Source organism: Phoxinus phoxinus (assembly GCF_949152265.1).
Source record: "Phoxinus phoxinus genome assembly, chromosome: 19".
Classification (NCBI taxonomy): Eukaryota; Metazoa; Chordata; class Actinopteri; order Cypriniformes; family Leuciscidae; genus Phoxinus; species Phoxinus phoxinus.
This window is the reverse complement of record NC_136894.1, coordinates 12,083,868-12,103,313: the sequence shown is the minus strand read 5'-3', so window position 1 is coordinate 12,103,313 and position 19,446 is coordinate 12,083,868. Positions and strand designations below refer to the sequence as shown.

Below are 19,446 nucleotides of genomic sequence, written 5' to 3'. Positions count from 1 at the left end.
ATGTAAATATAATTAACTTCAAAAAAACTAAAACTAATAAAGTGCATTTAAAACAGATGTACAAAAAAAAAAAAAAAAAAAATCGAATATTGTTACCATGGTAACGGTTTCCACCAAACTACCATAATACTATTTGTTACAATGTATCTGGGCATTAGCTACCATTGACATTAAAATAATACAATCGCACATTGTTTAAAGGAGATCCCAATTTTAATTTATGATGGTGTCTGAGGTTTGTTTGGTATTTTGTATGTTCTTTAAGCAATAAAAAAAAAAAAAAAAAAAATTATGATGGTTTCACCATAGTATAATAAGGCTTGTTGGATTGTATTGAGCTAAAATAAATCTAAAAATCAAATCTTTTACATTTTCTGAAATTTAGCACTAGCACAATTTGGTATGAGTTAATGTAAGGGGAATAATTGCATTGTTAATTGAAAGTAGAATAATACAGACGTTCATGTAAAATTAAAAAGATAATTTGACATTCAAAAAGTAATCAAATATTGAGGATTTGGAGGACCAAATGTAAAAGTTTAAGAATCAGTCATTGAAAAACACATTATCTGAATATTGGTGTATAAATCTTAAATGTCTATGGTGGTAACATATCTGATTCATCTTAAAACTAATCATGAATTTTTTGTAATATTTTTTATATATATTTTTACAATATTCAATGATAAAAGGTGGATGCAGAGGGGTAAGAGGAAGCAAAACGTAGAGCATCAAAAATATATAAAGAAAAGTCCTGCATGACAAAAGTAAAATCAAAATCAGACCATATCTCAGAATAGCAAATATGTACAGATAACGACACAAACATAAAAGAAAACAGAGCAGTCATTTATAAAATGATCACAAAGCAAAAGTTTCTATTTCTATTTTTCAGACAATATGGATGAAAGCAGTGTTCCAGATACAGCTAACTTTATTGCTGTATAATTACTTACAGTTCATAACTGGTGTCAACCTCCATTTCATATTGAGATAACAACTTTGGTCAGGAGTGAGGAGTGTATCACTCCTTCACTCATACATGCATACTCAACTCAATGTAAACATGCACTCAATAATTCAAGTACAGATTCTTAGGTCCATATTCTGTACACTCTCTTTTACATCACACTTATCACCACACAAACACATTCTGCCTCCTCCTGTCTCTCAGTGTGTGTAGAGCGAGGCAGTGAACACAATGTCTCTGCGTATGGCCAGTGAGGCTCTTTCCATCTTGCTGCCCAGGACGGAGTCTCCTACAATGCGAGCAGCCTGTCTCACTTCCTTCAGGACTTCGTCCAGCCTCTGGATGCAGCGCACGATCGTCCCCTCCTGCACATCCGTCAGCGCGGCAATCTCAGCAAATGGCTACCAAACCGAAAAACACCACCATCAAAAAGAGGTATATGATTTTCTCTGTCCAAATATTAATATAGTTTTTCTCTTATCAGAATTTCTGCATTGGATTACATAGATCTACATGTTTGTACAAATTGTTATTATAAGATAGATTACGCTAAATTAAAGTTTTTTTGTTTGTTTTTTTACTTACTCACACACTCACAATATATGTGTGTGTGTGTGTGTGTGTGTGTGTGTGTGTGTGTGTCTGTGTACATGTAGACTTTGTATGTTTGTGTGGGAGTAAAATAAATAAATAAATAAATAATTTCTTTATTTGTTTTGAGGTCAGTGCTCACCATGCCTCTTGCCCAGCAATACACAACCTCAGTCAGGCCAAACTTGAACTGGCCCACAAAGTCTTCAGCAGTTTGACCTATCCCACAATCCCTCTGCAGCTCACCAATACGTTGTGCTACACTGAGTACTTGATTGATGCCCTTGGAAAGCAAGAGAATAAGAGAAAAATTATATACATTATATGAAATATTATGTAATGTTTTATTACATACACTACCATTCAAAAGTTTGGGGTCAGAACGATTTTTTCTTATTCTTTTTTTACAGATATGAACACTTTCATTCAGCGAGGACGCATTAATTAAACCTATTAATTGATTGAAAGGCCTAAAATGTGTATAGTTTAGTATATTATTCACAGTGAGATCTCTTAGTATTGCACTGCGTCAGTCTGTTTTGTCCTGTGCTCCACTCTTGTCTCCATCTGCTGTCTAAGTGCTTACACAACTAGAGCAAGGCAGGCAGTGTAGTCATGCAGTCCAACTGTGGCTACATTACCTGTACGCCCTCACCTCACAGCGTTTCAACAGCAAGAGCATTTTCACATCGGTTTACAAGCCACTGTGAACTCTAAAACTCTTGTGCGCTTATCAGTCTAGTGTCATGACTTATTCACTGCCCCTTTAAAGCAATTCCATGTTTCTGGGCCGTTCGACAACACACACCGGCATGTTCATCTGCGACTGCATCCTTTGCTAAAGGCATAAAGCATAAAGCCAGGCAGCATCCATTACATTCTTATGCACATCTCTTGGGTGTTGAGCTCACAGAGCTGTACAAATTTACATCCATCCATAAACATGATGACAAGCGTATCTGATGCGTTATATTCTAATGGCTGTGGGCTCAAATAAAAAGCTCGAAGCATTTTAGATGAGCATAATGAATTAGGTTACTTGTGTGATTCATACAATTTCCTCAGCTTTTAATCTGTGGCTTGAACAAGTATTAAATGTTTTTCAGATATTACATGTCATGTGGTATGTTATACAGCTGTTTGTGAATGGAAGTGCACAATCAATAAGAGTTTTGTCTCCTAAAAGAAAGAAATGATTCTGAACAGCCCGAAACAAGTCGAAAATAATTCCAGTCTTACTTCCTGCACGAACCTACGTAGGCTTTCAACAAATTAGCATAATGCCGGCCTATGGTCTTCATTAGCTGCACGCGAACAATGTCTACTTTAACCCGCCTTTGCACACTGTAGTTGAGACATGCAAAAGTTTGGTTTGCATTGGCGACGCTATTATTACTGTTCGTATCACTATATAGAAGTGCTAAGGAAGCCTCTAGAACTGAAAATCATATATGATAATGGACGTTTTGTTTCCAACACAAGTGGTAGACCAATCACAAAAGACTGGGCCATCTGACCAATCAAAGCAGAGTAGGCTCTCAGAAAGCCGGGGTTTAGAGAGACTGAATATGAAAATGTATGTGTTTTTTAAAATAGCATAAGAATGCTATTTCAATTATATTTTAGACTTAAATTGAGTACATTCATTTTCCAGTCCTGGGATCAAAATTTGAACTATTTCCAGGTTTTTCCTTGACCGTGGGAATGCGGTTGTGAGCATGAGAACTGCATTACCTCCTGTAGCGTGCTGGTGATGTGCGGGTCTATCTGTGTGTTTTGTGAGAAGATGAGGCAGGACAGCAGGGCGGCGCTCTCCTCGGGTGCGAGAGGACTCAGAGTGTTCTCAAACAGGAGTTCAGTGAGTAACAGCTCATGACTGCTGATCTGACACGCCACACGTCCCTTCAGCTGAACCGCCCCAGTGCTGTCCACATACTGCAGAGCTTCCAACACCTGGGAATACAGTGCTATACTGTTATCACGGACTGTTTCAAATATACGTGATATTTGCAGACATTTAATGGTGATATTTAACACAATAAACCAGGTGAACACAGAATAGCACAAAATATCAATGACTATCAGTATTGGCCATTATTAATGTTTTAAATGATCAATTCTGGTCTGATTAAAAATACTGGATGCAAATGATATTAGATTTTCTTTTTTTATAATTAAAGTTTACAAATTTTAAAAGTCCCAGGTTTTAAAAGCAATTCGCTGTTATCTTTTGTTTTTATTGTACATTTAATAAGGGTTTAATGCCAGATTTAGCTTAAAACTTCAAGGGATAGATCACCCAAAAATGAAAATGCGGTCATTTACTTAATCACTCTCTTGTCGTTCTAAAGCTGCAAGATTTTCATTCATATTCAAAATATATTTTTAATGAAACCTGAGAGATTTCTGTCCCTCCATTGAAAGCAAATCCCATTAAACCTTTGACGCTTCAAAAAATCAATAAAGAGAAGATAAAAGTAATCCACAAGGCTCATGAAGAGACATTATCGTTTTATATGATGAACAGGTTTAATTCAGGTTTTTATTCACATAAAAACTTCGATCAAAGCATATACATCAGGGCTTTACGCTAGGGACTTTTTCTACTGACCAGTGGTTCAAATTTTTACTTGCCCTGCAAAAAATGTCACTAGCCCTGCCACAAAGTGAGTAATAAATAATTACAACAATTTTTATTGTCTTCATTGTTTTTTACCCATTTAACCTTGTATTCTAATGAATAAGATACAGATAGCACAAAAATGTCAAGTGCAAGAAGATGCGAAAGAGAACTTAATTCAGTATTCACACGCTGTCTGAGAGGCGTAAAAATTGCTTCAATTTTTGAATTGGCAAATAATAAACTTTTATGGTGACAGTGACAATTATTGTTGAGCCCTGTACATAGCGCACCACATAATATGTGAATAAAAGCCTAAATTAAATAAGTAATTAATGACAGAATTTAAATTTTTGTGTGTACCTTTAAGCTTTAAAGCGTAACTCTCGCCAAATGCAACCTAGGATCTTTTTGTGAATCTACCCAAGGCAATATGGAGTCATTCGCATTCGGAGATCGACTATTTTTAACTGACAAAATACCGGTGGCAGGAAACAACAACAGCTACAGTGAGTTGTTCAAAACCTTTCTTTTTAGTAAACTCTGTGCACACAAACACTGTTCTCAATGCTCGAGTTCATGTGTAGATGCCCTGGTGATACTTTGAGCAAAGTTTCATGTTGTTTCGAGCCTCAGTGTTTTAAATATAGCGATTTTGATGCTATCACAGTAGTGCCCCAACACTCCCATTCAAAAGGCAATTTGACAAAAAACGAAAATACGGTCAATCTTAAAAGTGGTGTATCCATGCTAATTATGCATTTAAATGAAAGTTTGCCTCGGGTAGATTCACTAAAAAACCCTAGGTTGCATTTTGGCGAGAGCTACGCTTTAAGTCTAAAATAAATGCTATAAAAAAAGGTTATTGGCAGGCCCAAATACAATTATTAAATGCTAATTAATAAACTTTTCATAGCTTTTTTTTATTTGTGAAATATGTCTATATATATATGAAATTCTTGTTAATAATTTCACAACTGTATGTAAAAGAATGTTTTACTTTGCTATTGAAATCTACATCTATACGTGTAGTGCAGGTGAACTGACCTTGATTCTCTGATGGTACTCAGGCAACAGTGTCAGGGACTGATCAGACACCAGGAACAGAAGCTGATCAAGCTCTTCCTGTACACTCATCCTCTCCTGTACACGCGCAAACTGAGCAAGATATTCACAGAGAGAGAGAGAGAATATGAAAATGACAGTGAGAGAGAGCGCGAGTTTATCACTACTCCATCATCAGCACACTGCAGAAGGTCTTTTGGAAGTGATTACTGAGAGCTAATGAGACGCATCCTTATTCCGCCCTACCAGTCACACTCAATAAATGAGAGTCTGTGCACTTGGGAGAGTTGCTGTGCCAAATTACTAAATATGGATGAGAGAAGACAGGACACATTTGGATTAGAAATGACTTTTTTCCTTGTGTCTGCACAGTGGATTTCGACCTAAAACAGCAGGAAAAACACAACCAAACAGGTTTGGGGTCTGTAAGATTTTTTAATGTTTTTGAAAGAAGTCTCTTATTGCTCACCAAGGCTGCATTTATTTGATCGAAAATACAGTAAAAACAGAAATATTGTGAAACATTACAATTTAAAAGAACCGTTTTCCATTCTAAAAATATACTTAAAAATGTAGTTTTTTTCTATGATGAGTTTACAGCATTATTACTCCAGTCTTCAGTGTCACACGATCCTTAATAAATCATTCTAATATGATGCTTTGCGGCTCAAGAAACATTTCTTAACATTATCAATTAAAAATAGTTGTGCTGCTTAATATTTTTATGGAAACCCTGATATTGAACAGAAAGTTCAAAAGAACATCATTTATTTTAATTAGAAACATTTTGTAACGTTATAAAAGTCTTTAATGACACTTTTGATCAATTTAATGTTTCCTTGCTGAATACAAGTATTAATTTCTTTCAAAAGAAGAAAAAAATCTTACTGACCCCAAACATCGGACAGTAGTGTATGAATGTGACACATTAGTATGATAAACAGACAGACCTGTTCAGTGAAGGTGGGCGAGTGGATACAGTGGAAGTCCTTTAGACAGTCCTGTAACACCCGTTGCCTCATCACTCCCTCCACCACATCCACACCCTTCAGGTGCAGGTCATTCACGGGGTCAAAGGTCGTAATGCCCCTGGGATTGGCCTCAGCCAATCGCAAGAGCTCTTGAGTTGCTGTAGAAATAGCCTGACCTGGTGGATCAAGTCTAGGAAAGGAATTTTCATTTATTCAAAGCCACAGTTCAACAAATGCAAATTCGCTCACACATTTGAGCCAGATACACACCTGAAGCGTGGCTGCTGTCTTTTATTGTAGTTGTCGATGATTCTCTCTGGAATGACCTTGAGGGTTTTGGTTGTGATGGCAGAGATGTCCTGCAACTTCAGTTTCTGCACCGTATGACTGCAGGGTCCTACACACAGATACACCGTAAATTAAACTTTTACAACAAAAGATGTTGAAAAAGTAGGTGTGGTGTTCATGACGACACCCTCCAACTTAACCGGTGGTGATTTACTGTGTGTGTGATGTGATGCTGTGTGTCTACGTGTCTGCTTACCCTCTGGAATAAACAGTGCAGTGCTGTAGATGGGAAGTAAGGCTTTATTAGACTGATCATCACCCGCCGACTCCTCATTTCCCTTCTCACAGATAATGAGAGCGGTGAATGTACGATTTACTGCATCACTGGACACCTATGGGAGGAGATGCGAGGAAAGTGGAGAGAAAGAGAGAGGGAAATTAATAGGGGACAGTGGGGTGAGATGTGCAACTTTTGACTTAATTTGTCCTCTCAAAAATGCACCACTGTAAGATTTTGGTTTTACTTTAAAGAAATGAATGCTTTTATTCAGCAAGGATGCATTCAATTACTGTCAAAAGTGACAGTAAAGACATTTATAATGTTACAAAAGATGTCCATTTAAGTAAATGCTGTTCTTTTAAACAATCAATTCATCAAAGAATCCTGGAAAAAAATATCACGATTTAAGCAGCACAACTGTTTTTACTCAAATCAAATAAATTGGTGAGCATAAGACTTATTTCAAAAATATATAAAAGACTTCACTCTATTATTTTTTTAATTCTATATTTGAGTCTAATACTGTTTTGTCACTCCGGTTTTAATGACACTTTTACATAATGTGTTCATTATGCAATCACACACCTGTAGAATGACTCCCAGGCCATTGTGATGCTGGCTGTTGTTCACCATCACCACCCTCCCCACAGACAGGGCTTTGAGTCCATTTACTGACTCCAGCACAGCTCGCTGCGAATGTCACACACACACACACACACACACACACACACACACACACACGCACACGCACACGCACACGCACACGCACACGCACACGCACACACACACACACAAAATGACATGAGTTTGCTGTCAGAAATGTGTATATTACAAACAGAAAAATTATTTACAAGAAATAAATGGTGAAAACAAAAATTATTGCCAAACAGTGATGGATAAATTCTGAGTAATAATATAATAATATTCAATAAAATAATAATATTTGCCATAAATAAATACAAATCAAATTTAATAATTTACTAAATAAATAAAATATTTGACAAATGCAACAAATTAATAAAACTAAAAGTGAATTAAATTAATATACTAGATGAATAACAAAAATAGAATAATTGTTATATGAATACATTTTAAATAGTGTATAGAAATAATAATTAGTCAATGTAAAAAAAATAGTTGACTGAAGTGGTCTGGTGGTCCTGAAAGTACTTGATTGGTCTGACTGCTCTTAATTTTTTATAATAAAAAAGTAATATTAATAATAATAAAAAAAAAAAGATAAAATTTTAATAAATTCTATAAACCTAATACACCACATTTTTATGGTGGCTATAGTGTTAGGCCGGTGACACACTGGATGCGTGGCGTAAGCGTCTCAGCTGCGTGGCGTGTCCGTTTTTATTTCGGCTCCCATGTTAACAGGTTAGAGCTTGCACACTGCTTGCGTGACACGCGCGTCTCAGGCGCGGCTCGAGCCGCGCGGAAAACGCGTGCATGCTAGAAATAGAACCGACGCCTATTTTTCACGCGACACGCAAGCGTGTTGGAAGCGTTTCCATGCAAAATATAATAGGAAAATATGTTTATATGTCATTTTGTACACAAATACATATTAATTAATGACATTTTGATGTCTGAAAGTCTATAGGTTGACATAAATTCAGATGTAAATGTAATTTAAAAAACAAAAAAATAAATAATTATCGATTTTCAAATGCACCTGTCAAACAGTCTATTTTGCCGTCAATACTGTTGACGGTGTCCTTTATCAGTAGGCTTTATATGTATGTATGCTTAACATGACGTATAGCCTTCCACAACTCTCTCTCCATATGTGAACAAGGGTGATCCAAATCACGCGACTTGACACTTTCAAGTAGGCACTTCGAGTTTGCAACGATAGACGACGGCAGGTTAATTGAAGAGGTGGAGAAACTCTGTCACCTACTCTGTCCCTCTGTCACCTACAGCAGCAGCAGTGCGCCAGCGCCGCGTCAAGCACGGTTCTGGTGTGTAAAGACAGAGAAAACGCGACGCAGCCGCCACGCACCTGACACGCAACAGAAACGCCACGCTCACGCCACGCATCCAGTGTGTCACCGGCCTTATTCATTTTTGTTCACATATGTTGTTTAAGCTAGCTAAATATTACCATAATGGCTGTCGTTTAAAAAAAAAAAATGTAAACAATTTACATTTTATAATCTAATCATTTTAATTCAATCATATAATATACATTTTAATCATATAATCTTGATTTAACAATATAACATCATAAATTCATCGAAATGCTGTGAATCTAATGTCTGAGTGTGTGCAGCTCTGTGATAGTGTGGTATACAAGTACACTGTTCATACAAGTACGTGTGTGTGTGTGTGTGTGTGTGTGTGTGTGTGTGTGTGTGTGTGTACCTGCAGGGTCTCTGTGGTGATGCGCAGCTCTGTGATGGTGTGGTAATATGACAGTAAATCAGATAACTGCCCCTCTGTGTCCAGCGGAGGGAGAGAGGAGAGCGTGTTTCTCAGCTCAGTTATTCTCTTCTCATGAGTCTGAGAAACACAAAGACAGAAAGAATTTCAAAACATTTCATCACATACTTCATATTTCAGCCTTTTTGTAAGATTGAATTACTGGGGCATGCAAACCCCACAGACATTTCATTGTTACCCAGGGGCTGGTGGGAAATGAGGCCGCTTACCTGCGTATCCCTGTGGTTCTCAGAAAAGCTCCTCCTCATCATGTCGGTAACCCTAAGGGCCTCTACACGCAGCAGATTTAGGATCATTGTGTAGGTCAGTCTGAACTGAGACTGCAGCACTGTCGGTTTCCCCTGAAAATAAGGAAAATGTCACACATTAATGCCATCTCTCTGTGCTCTTCAATATTTAACTAATCATCCATTAGCTTTGATGAATTCATTGATTGCCGGTATGCCATACAAACAAACAAAATAATAACTGGCTTCAAAATATGACAAATAATAGGACACAATGTAAGGATTTGTACACATCGTGCCTCTTTGGAAATGGAGTTGACATTCAGAGGAGGTCCAATCACCTGAGGCCCTTGACAACACACTGCACGTTATTACAGCATCAGCTGCTGTTGCCATGATGTCCATGACATGGAGCTGATCATCACAGATTGCTGTCCCATCTGAGAGAACCTGCACTGACTGGGTCAAACTCATTTTGTTTTGTTGTTTAATTAACTGGTTTATTACTTGCTAAACCAACTAGGTCATTACATTTTCAGAAGATCTGCCTATGAATAAGTCATCGCCATGATGCTAGGATCATGTTGTTGATTGCCAGGATATTGCTATTTGGCTTAGTATTTTAATCTTGTTACTGAGTTATTGCTAGGTGCTTTCTTACTGATCCAATTCCAAAGTGGCCAGGTCTTTACGATATTAGTCTCTAGATATGGTTCACTTGCATCAATGTAAATTTATGGGATTTATTTGCCCAATTGATCATCTTCCAGGTAAAAAATGTGCTTACTGTAGGATTTACACTTGTTCCTAATAGTGTTGTTCCTGTTAACTGAAAACTAATACTTAATCTATTAAAAGTCATTTTCGGTACTTGAAATAAAGCGGAAATAAAATTAATCATTATTTATTAGAAATTTTGCCTTGGCAGCAAACGGAAATAAAAAAAAGTTTAAGTACTAAAATTTAAATAAAAATTAAAGCTAAAAAAAAGAAAAGAGACAGAAGCACATAAAAGTACTAAACCTTAAAAAGTGAATTCAAAATAATAAATATTAGAATATTATAAACATAGATTATATTATAATATTTATACTATAGGACTACAATAAAATCACACTGGTTCATAACTTAATGTATTAAAAAAACACAAAAAATCAGCTCTGAAGTCTGTGGGTGCCATGTGGAGAGCAAAATGACAACAGTACTAGTGAACCCTGGTGTGTTTTGTGCTGTAATGACAGTGTATTGAGTCAATAAACCAGGTTCAGGGGTTAATAGACTGAACAGCCGTGATTGGACACAGAGAGGTTAAAACAGCTCCAGCAGGCTGGACACTCTAATGAAGAAGAGCCCATTCACTCCACACACTCGATCCACAAGAGGATGACAGAAGTGCACTCACAGGCTGCATGACTCTAAAAAAAGACCCAGGAAATTTGTATTTGGTTCCAGATTGAACAATCAGACTGCGGTTTACAAAGAGGAGCTGGGATCAGATCATAGAAAAGCCTAGTAGAATTTAGGGAGTTTACAAGTAAAAAACAAAGGGGGAATTTACCAGCTATGGCCTAAATAGCATGTGACACTTCACACAGTCTTCTCACATTTTTTTCAGATAAATGTAAAAAGATTTATCTGAAAAGCATCAGCAGTGAGGCCTCGGAGACGACCTGAAGGTGTTTAATGCAGAGTGCAGTACTGACCAGCATCATGGCGTGGAGGTCTCCCATTTCATGAACTCCAGCCTTACAGAGAATGATGACAGTCCCTGTAGCATCCAAACCTCTTCTGCCAGCACGACCTGCCATCTGAATATACTCACCTACACACACACACACACACACACACGCATTTATATAGATCAACTGGAACTGGTATTATTTTTGGCATTGTGACTATTTCTATGACAATTAACCAACAATTAAAACAAATGTAATACAACAAATACTATCATTAAAACTTTGGAGGTCAGTAAGCTTGTTTTTAAAATATATTAATACTTTTCAACAATGACGCATTAAATTGATCAAAAGTGACAGTAAAGTCTTTTTCTTTTCTTTTTAAGTTCATTTGAACTTTCTATTCATCAGAGAATCCTGGAAAATCAGTTTCCACAAAAATATTAAGCAGCTAAAATTAAGCGTAGCGTTAGTTCTGGCAGGTCACGTTAGTCAAGCTTGCATCAGCTGACTCTCAGCTGATACACGTCTACCTATAGGAATACGACGCCTATCACTGTATACATATAAGGTCCTTCAGTATTATCAGCAGCTATCGCATTTCTCAGGAGCTAATTAGCCTCCTCCATCCCCAGTCAGGATTTGGCATTCCCCTTGAATCAGAATAAATTCTCCAATTATGCTGTACTTTAAAATCTTTAATTAATGATATCTGCATACATTCATGTTGGTTCTGTTTACCCTAAGGGGGGTTATTGCTGCTCTCCCTGCTCTTATCTATGCTAGGCTGAGTTCTTGCCCAGAACAGAACCATACCACCAATCCAAACTGAATGCTAATTGTCAATCGTATTTGACGATAGTGGTCTAGACAGAACTGTTTTCGACATTGATAATAATAAGAAATGTTCATATATATTAGAATGATTTCTGAAGGATCATGTGACACTGAAGACTGGAATAATGGCTACTACTAAAATTCAGCTTTGCCATCACATAAATAAAATACATTTTACAATACATTATACATAAAAATAGAAAACACATGTAACTAATATTTCACAATATTACTGACCAAATACGTATATGCAGCCTTAGTGAGCATTTGGCCCTTATTTAAAAAAAGAATGAAGAAATCTCACTGACGCAAAACTTTTGAACGGTATTGAATCTTTCACAATTAAATAATATATCTTAATTTTTTGCATTACAGTAATGAGAATGTTTCTTAAACATTACAATAGGTTACTGAGAGGGAGTCGTGAATATAACATTACAGTGCAAACCATCTTAATATTCCTAACATAAGCTTAATTTTCTTTCATTAAAATATAATTAAACAAATTTCTTTTTTTTTATTTTGGGGTGAAACATGACCCAAACATGTTCTTGATAGGTTTTGTAAAATTTTCGCAAATATTTCATGAATATTTTGTGTCTTCATGTACTCTCAAATGTGTGCTTTGACTTTGAAAGAGGCCAGCTATACTCTCTCTCTCTCTTCCCTTTTTTATACACACTATTATTAGAAGAGACTTGAACAAACTCAAGCGTCTCTCACACACACATCAAAGGCCTCCTGCTGTGTTTCCCTAGTCTCACTGCAGTCCAGTCACATCTGCACTACCTCAGCATAATTAATCTCCTCGTTCATTAGAGACGGCTAATTCATCAAACACCTGGCCATTGGCAGCGCCTGTCTCCCTGTAGCGTCTCTGCCAACAAGTATCTGACATCTTTTTATAAAGTCTATTATTATGATAATACAAAATAATGATCATTTTAAATTAGAATAACTGCAACAGGCGTGCTAAGGTGATGCAAGTGAGGGTATATTTGGACGACAGGCACATCATTGTTTGTAGTGTAAGGCAGTAAAGGAGATGTGTTTTTACCGGGTAGCAGGTTTCTGAATCCTGTGCCATCGTGTTTGCGGATGCTGTCGAACACAACGGTTCTGGCGGGCATGTTCACACCCATGGCAAACGTCTCTGTAGCAAACAGCACCTAAAGAGAGAATAGCTGCAAGTCACCAACTCTCTCCTTAATTTGATTTCTTTAATCAAATAAAGCTTGTATTAAACAAGTCCATAAGACAAACCTTTACTAAACCTTTGGAGAAGAGCATCTCAATAACCTCCTTCAGGATTGGCAGGATGCCGCTGTGGTGGACACCAATCCCTCTCTTTAGCAAATCACGCATCAACAGGATCTGTGAGGACAAAATTACACTGATATACACCATAACTGTATTAAAATTACTTTGAAGGTTTCATTATACACATAAGTATCATGATGGATGTTGACATGGCCAATTTTTATTTAGCCATTTTTGTATCATCCACCTAGTTATTATTAAGAACTGCAACATTCTTTTTTTTTTTTTACCAAGAATTTTGTAAAAGGATAATGCATATTTTTGGTCTTCAAAAAAAAAAACTTTTTGTGAAACTTTTGTGACTTTTTCAAATACATTTGAAAACAATATTCAGTTAGAATTTCTATTAGGTGTCTTAATATGTAGTTAGAGAATAAATATTGTTAGGTACAATGTTCTTCATGTGTTGTAATGTAAAACACTTTTGCTATTGAGGTGGGATCTGGGTGAGTTTAGGGACAAGTTTAATTGTGTTTAATAATTGTCATGTACAAAACATCTTACGTTTGCTAAAACAGGCTTGATTTCTCAAAATAAAATGTCAACTTTTGATGTTGGGTTAAATATTTATGTTTAAATTATTTTTTGTGTAAAATAAGTGTTGATTTAATATCAGCATTTCTTTTTGTTATCATTAAATCAGCATTACATCGACCATTAGCTACCTTGTTTTCCAGATATCTGCATTATCCAGTGGAAAACTCTTTGTGGAAATCTCATGTACCTGCGGTAACTGCCGATCGGCTCCTCTCAGCCTCGTCAGGCTCTTCTGGAGGAACGAGTGTATCTCGCTCTTCTCTATGGAGCTGGTGAGGTCCAGAGAGTTCAAAGAGCGGGCGTTGTCATCACAGCGTGTCCGAGAGAACGTGAACGCCACAACTGGAGTCTGCTGCCTCTGAGACAGATAGTTCAGCAGCGTCTGCCACACTGATCGATCCTGACGGAGCAATGGGAGGAATGCAGAAAACATAATAAAAACACTCTTTCTGGAAACAGAGACCTGTTATGTTAGATGATTGATTTAAAAGGAAATGACGAAAGGTACAGACACTGACCTGACTGGCTGTAGTGTTGTGCTGTGATACGTTCTTTGAGCCGAAAGACTGCGCATGTTTACTCGTGCGTTCCTTCTTGGCGTCCACTGCGGCATAGTAGCTGAAAAACGAAACATTTGTTTCAATTAAAATGAATTCACAGGAGCCCTTTGCTATAATTTTGCAACACTTTCTTCAAAAGTCCATCTAAAATAAAACGTTAATCTAGGTTTCTTGAGGTAAAAACAATAATCAATTAGTTTATACACCATATTCAACACTCTTTCTGACCTTGTATATACTAAATAAATACATTTGAGTGGATATTTTATAATTACAGATTAAGATTAAGCTAAAAAATAGTCCATTGCAATGTAGAAATCAATCAATCAACCAAGCAACTAGATGAACATTGCAAACACATTACAATATTAATTGATTTATTATTAATAATAATAATCTGAAATCAAAGTTTACAGTATCTATTTTAAGTTATCTTTAATTTTATACAATTCTAACTTGAATTTATGACCTCTGCATATCAGCAGCTTACTGTCTTTTTTAATAAGGCCAGGCTAAGTTACTGAATATTGGTATTTTTGAATGACCCATTTTTGCAGACAAATTTCAATAAATGATCTGGGTAGACTGGGAAAGAAGCTTTGTGTAGTGAAAGTTTAAAAGATTCCTATTTCCAATCAATGCTATTTTTTTTTACTTTCTAAAGAAATCTGTGTAGTGTATCACAGTTTCCACTAAAATATTAAGCAACACTGCCAGCACAATTGTTTTAAACACTGATAATAATAAATCAGTAAAGCGAATCAACATATTATAATGATTTCTAGAAGGATCATGTGACACTGAAGACTGGAGTAGTGGCTGCTGAAAATTCATTTTTGCCTTTACAGAAATAAACACTATTAAAATAACCGCCCAGGAATGTACCCTTTAGTAAGGAAGTTTCCAGAAGGGTCCAGCAACAGGAAGAGCTCTTTCTGAGTCTTGGTGCTGTTGCCAGTGTAGAGATGATGCTCTAGAGGAACAGGCCTCTTAACTGTGCTGATCACATAGATGTGCCGTTTCTTGATTCGCCTGAGGAAAGAGAAAGCACACTAAAACTATATGATCTATACAATTTTAAAAGCAGGATAAAATTCAGTTCCATAGCTTTGAGAATACACACACCCGATCCATTCACTGAACTCCACTGAGTTAGGCACCGTGGCACTCAGCAGGATGATGCTAACATGTTCTGGCAACATGATGAGCACTTCCTCCCACACCACTCCTCTCTGAGAAACAACAACAGCATATGAGATCTGAATGCAGTAAAGAGAAAAGCAAAACTGAACTAGATTTGTTTTTTTAGTGAATTCATCACCTCTGCATCATTGATATAGTGAACCTCATCAAAAATGACCCATTCCAGATCTCGAATGACCTCTGACCCGTTATAGAGCATAGATCTGTTAGGAGGAAGACATACCGAAAAATTCATTCACATGACAAACTTAGAATTATATGTAACTGACATGAAGACTTTCTATTGTACAATCACCTCAAAATCTCAGTGGTCATGATGAGACAAGAGGCTTCAGGATTCAGCTGGACATCTCCAGTCAAAAGTCCCACGTCACCGAACGTGTTCTTGAAGTCCCGGAACTTCTGATTGGACAAGGCCTTAATGGGGGATGTGTAAATGGTCCTGTCAGGAGGAACAGTCACATTAGTGTGGGCCATAAATCTAATGTCACAGTAAGGCAAGTTTCGATATAGCACATTTCATACACAATGGCAATTCAAAAAGAGCTTTATATCAACATGATTAAAAAAATTATCACAATTGAAAATAAATGAAAATTGATTTAAAATGTACACTAGCTTTCAAAAGTTTGTAGGTAAGCTTGTTTTTTTTTTTTTTTTATGAAATTAATACTTTTATTAAGCAAGGGTTCGTTTAATTGATCAAAAGTGACTGCAAAAGACATTTATTATGTTGCAAAAGATTTCTATTTCGAACAAATGCTGTTCTTTTGAACTTTCCATTCATCAAAGAATGATGTTTCCACAAAAATATTACACAGCAGATTTCAACATAGATCATAATAAGAAATGATCAGCAATTTGCTGGAAATTCAGCTTCGCCATCACATGAATATATTACATTTAAAAATATATTAAAATAGAAAACAGTTATTTTAAATTGTAATAATATTTCACAATATTACTTTTTTTTTTTTTACTGTATTTTTAATCAAATAAATGCAGCCTTGGTCAGCATAAGAGACTTCTTTAAAAAAACATAAAAAAGGAAAGAAAAGATAAATTAAATGATGCAATCAGTAGACCTTGGGTCTCACATACACACCTGGTCATGTGTTTCTGGGAAAGTGCAATTGCGTATTCAGCCACCACGGTCTTGCCCGCTGAGGTGTGGGCGGCAACAAAGACTGAGTCATGAGCTTCGAGTCGGAGAATAGCCTGCTTCTGAAACACGTCCAGCTCAAAGGGATACTGAGACGGGGCAGGAATTGAGAAAAAACAACCCACATAAACAAACCTTTATTTTAGTGAAATCTTAAAAATAATGTGCATATACGGATTTCTGACCTTGAAGGCTGGATTAGGGATACGTTTGTAGAAGTCGTCACAGGGTGAGGTGACATCCACAGGAATGGCCCATTTTTTATTGTCTCCCTTGTCTCCCTCCTGAGGTTTCTTCTTTTGTTCAGTCAGACTCACAGTGTTTGCTGGAGGCTGAGAAGTAGTGTTGCTCGAATCCTGAGAAGAACATATCTTGAAAATGACAAAACAAACACAACTATGTTGGGTTCTTAAGAATCCTTTCTCAAAGTAATACACACTTTAATTCCCAGGTCCTCCAGGCTGTTAGTTCTGGGAAGTTTAACGGTCTCCTCTTTTTGTGACGCTCCCTCTTTCTCCTCTGGCAGAGCGTCAAGGACATCATCAAATGTCGACAGGAGTGACAGCAGGTTCACCTCACTCTTCATGGTTCTGGCTTCTGAAGACAGTGCACAGTTTTGGATTGAAATGCACAACCTAAAGTGGGATGATGACATGGTACTGCACATGACATGGGGAGAACAATAATGAAACCAGACCTTTGTCACTGAAGTCCATACCAGCCTTCAGCCCTGGAGGAACCGTCAACAAATCTAAGACAAGAAACAAACGGTCACAGTTTATTTTTCTCTCACACTCACAAATGATTGTGTACTGACTGTGAAAAACAAAACAGATCAGCAACCTTTCTCAAAGTCAATGTCTTCTTCCAGCTCTGACTTTTTCTTAATCTGCTCTAACGTTAGTTCCTCCATTCCGCCTGTACAAGGGACAGCAGAGTTTAAAAACTGGATCTTTTTAAAACAGAAGTATGAGACATTTATTTAAATATGAACCACCGCACCTGGGAGAAAAGGATAGTTTGTGTTACTCCCTCTCAGGCTCTCTGACGGAGGTCCAGGCTGTCTTTGTAATGAGAGAGAATTTTTTGCAGACAACCCCGTGTCCTCTAATAACACCTGGCATAATAAAAAATAAAAAAACAACAATTATATAAATTATGAAAAGTTGCATTAGATTAGAAAGAACATTTGTATTAAAATAGTTTTTAATTAGCTTTACAATAAAGTATTTGATAACTTTATTATAGTATTTGATATCCATTTGATAACATTAATTACCACATTAATGAACAAAATAATACACTTCTAAAGCATGTATTAATCTTAGTTAATGTTAAATTCAATATTTACTTATAAATTATTCAAATAAAAAATGGTATCTGTTCATATTATTTAATGGACCGGAGTTCTGTTTTTTTAATTAGCAAACATTAACAAATATGAATGAATACTGTAACAAACATTTTCCTCAATGTTCATTAATGTAAGATAAAGAATTATTCAACTAACGTTAAGTAATGAGACTTAATTGTAAAGTGTTACCATTTTATATTTATTTCAGTGTTACCATTTCATATTTATTTCACTTTTGGTAATTTTAGTACTTCAACTTTTCTACAACATTACTAATTGGTGTAAAGTTTTACTTATTTTATTTCAGCTTTATTTCAATTAACCTAAATTATTTTGATATAGTTTTAGTTACCAATAACAAACTATCTTTGAATATATTAAGCTGGAATAGGAAAATAAACACAATGTAGTAGATGTTTTCCCGTGTTACCTCAGTGAAATCCAGCAGCATACCGGTGGTGGGATCTCTGACGACAGACAGACCAGAGTGCAGTGGAGACATGGAGCAGTGCAGGAGAGAGTCCACCTCTTTGTCCCTCTTAATTATCCTAAAGGACACATTTGTAATAGACTAAACTAATTAAAGATATGAAATACATGTTAAAAAGACAAGCGCTATCTTCTGAATACGTCTCATTTCATACTTAAGGAACTTGTGGAAGGCATCATCTACATCATGTACTGGGAGCCAAGCAGGATCTCGCAGAAAACGCTTTTCTACCTCTGTTTTTAAGTCCAGACAAGTAGGAGGAAGCCCATGAGGGAGCTGAAAAAGATTACAGAATTTGAAACAAAATGAATACAAAAAGTGTTACTTAAATATAAATATATTAGCTCACACACACATGAATACTGTTATTATTTGAGTATTAATAAATGACTAACTGTGCTGTGTGGAGGCAAGGGTTTGTTTTTGGGCAGTGGGTGTGTGATTAGCTCAAATCTCCCAGAGCAGCCCATCTCCAGCAGAGACAGGGGCAAATCATTAGGACCAACTGGGGGCAAATCTAAAGACAGAAGAGGACAGTAGTTCATCAGTGCCGCTGCAATTAGAGGCAAATGCAAAGACTACAATCTAGAGCCATTACTGTCAGATGTAGTTTACAATGTAGTTGCTGGGCTGGCTGTATGAGCGACTTATGACACAAAGCAGGTAAATGCTGAGCTGGCTGCTGGATATATTATTATACTACGACAGGAAATCACGCAGAATTACAAATAAAAACAGTACTGTTATACATTTCATACCTATTTTGTCCATGTTACTCTGCAGTTCTTCAGTAAAGTTTCAGTCCTGCAGGAAGCTGCGCAGAACTGAGGGGACGGAAGTT

The 19,446-nt window shown here is 36.5% G+C and overlaps 1 protein-coding gene across 1 annotated transcript; it reads right to left on the bottom strand.

Moving 5' to 3' along the window:
* Positions 1-197: 197 nt before the first annotated feature.
* Positions 198-19,437, bottom strand: skic2 (SKI2 subunit of superkiller complex). Its single transcript, XM_079590983.1, has 30 exons — positions 19,364-19,437; positions 19,001-19,122; positions 18,760-18,881; positions 18,546-18,663; positions 17,764-17,878; positions 17,605-17,679; positions 17,459-17,512; positions 17,201-17,358; positions 16,947-17,117; positions 16,705-16,850; positions 15,895-16,041; positions 15,718-15,802; positions 15,522-15,628; positions 15,282-15,428; positions 14,355-14,454; positions 14,024-14,236; positions 13,243-13,353; positions 13,037-13,148; positions 11,167-11,285; positions 9,446-9,577; positions 9,159-9,296; positions 7,371-7,475; positions 6,762-6,897; positions 6,488-6,614; positions 6,197-6,407; positions 5,229-5,339; positions 3,296-3,514; positions 1,704-1,844; positions 305-1,371; positions 198-230 (listed from the first exon to the last, which is right to left on the bottom strand). Exons 1-29 carry the CDS (start codon positions 19,374-19,376, stop codon positions 1,171-1,173), a joined length of 3,756 nt encoding a protein of 1,251 aa, XP_079447109.1. The 5' UTR covers positions 19,377-19,437; the 3' UTR covers positions 198-230; positions 305-1,170.
* Positions 19,438-19,446: the final 9 nt, after the last annotated feature.

Coding starts and splice junctions, on each gene's coding strand:
- skic2 (XM_079590983.1), bottom strand. Junction 11,286..13,036: donor ATTCAGAAACCTGCTACCCG/GTAAAAACACAT, acceptor GTGTGTGTGTAG/GTGAGTATATTCAGATGGCA. Junction 7,476..9,158: donor TCACCACAGAGACCCTGCAG/GTACACACACAC, acceptor TGACATTCGCAG/CGAGCTGTGCTGGAGTCAGT.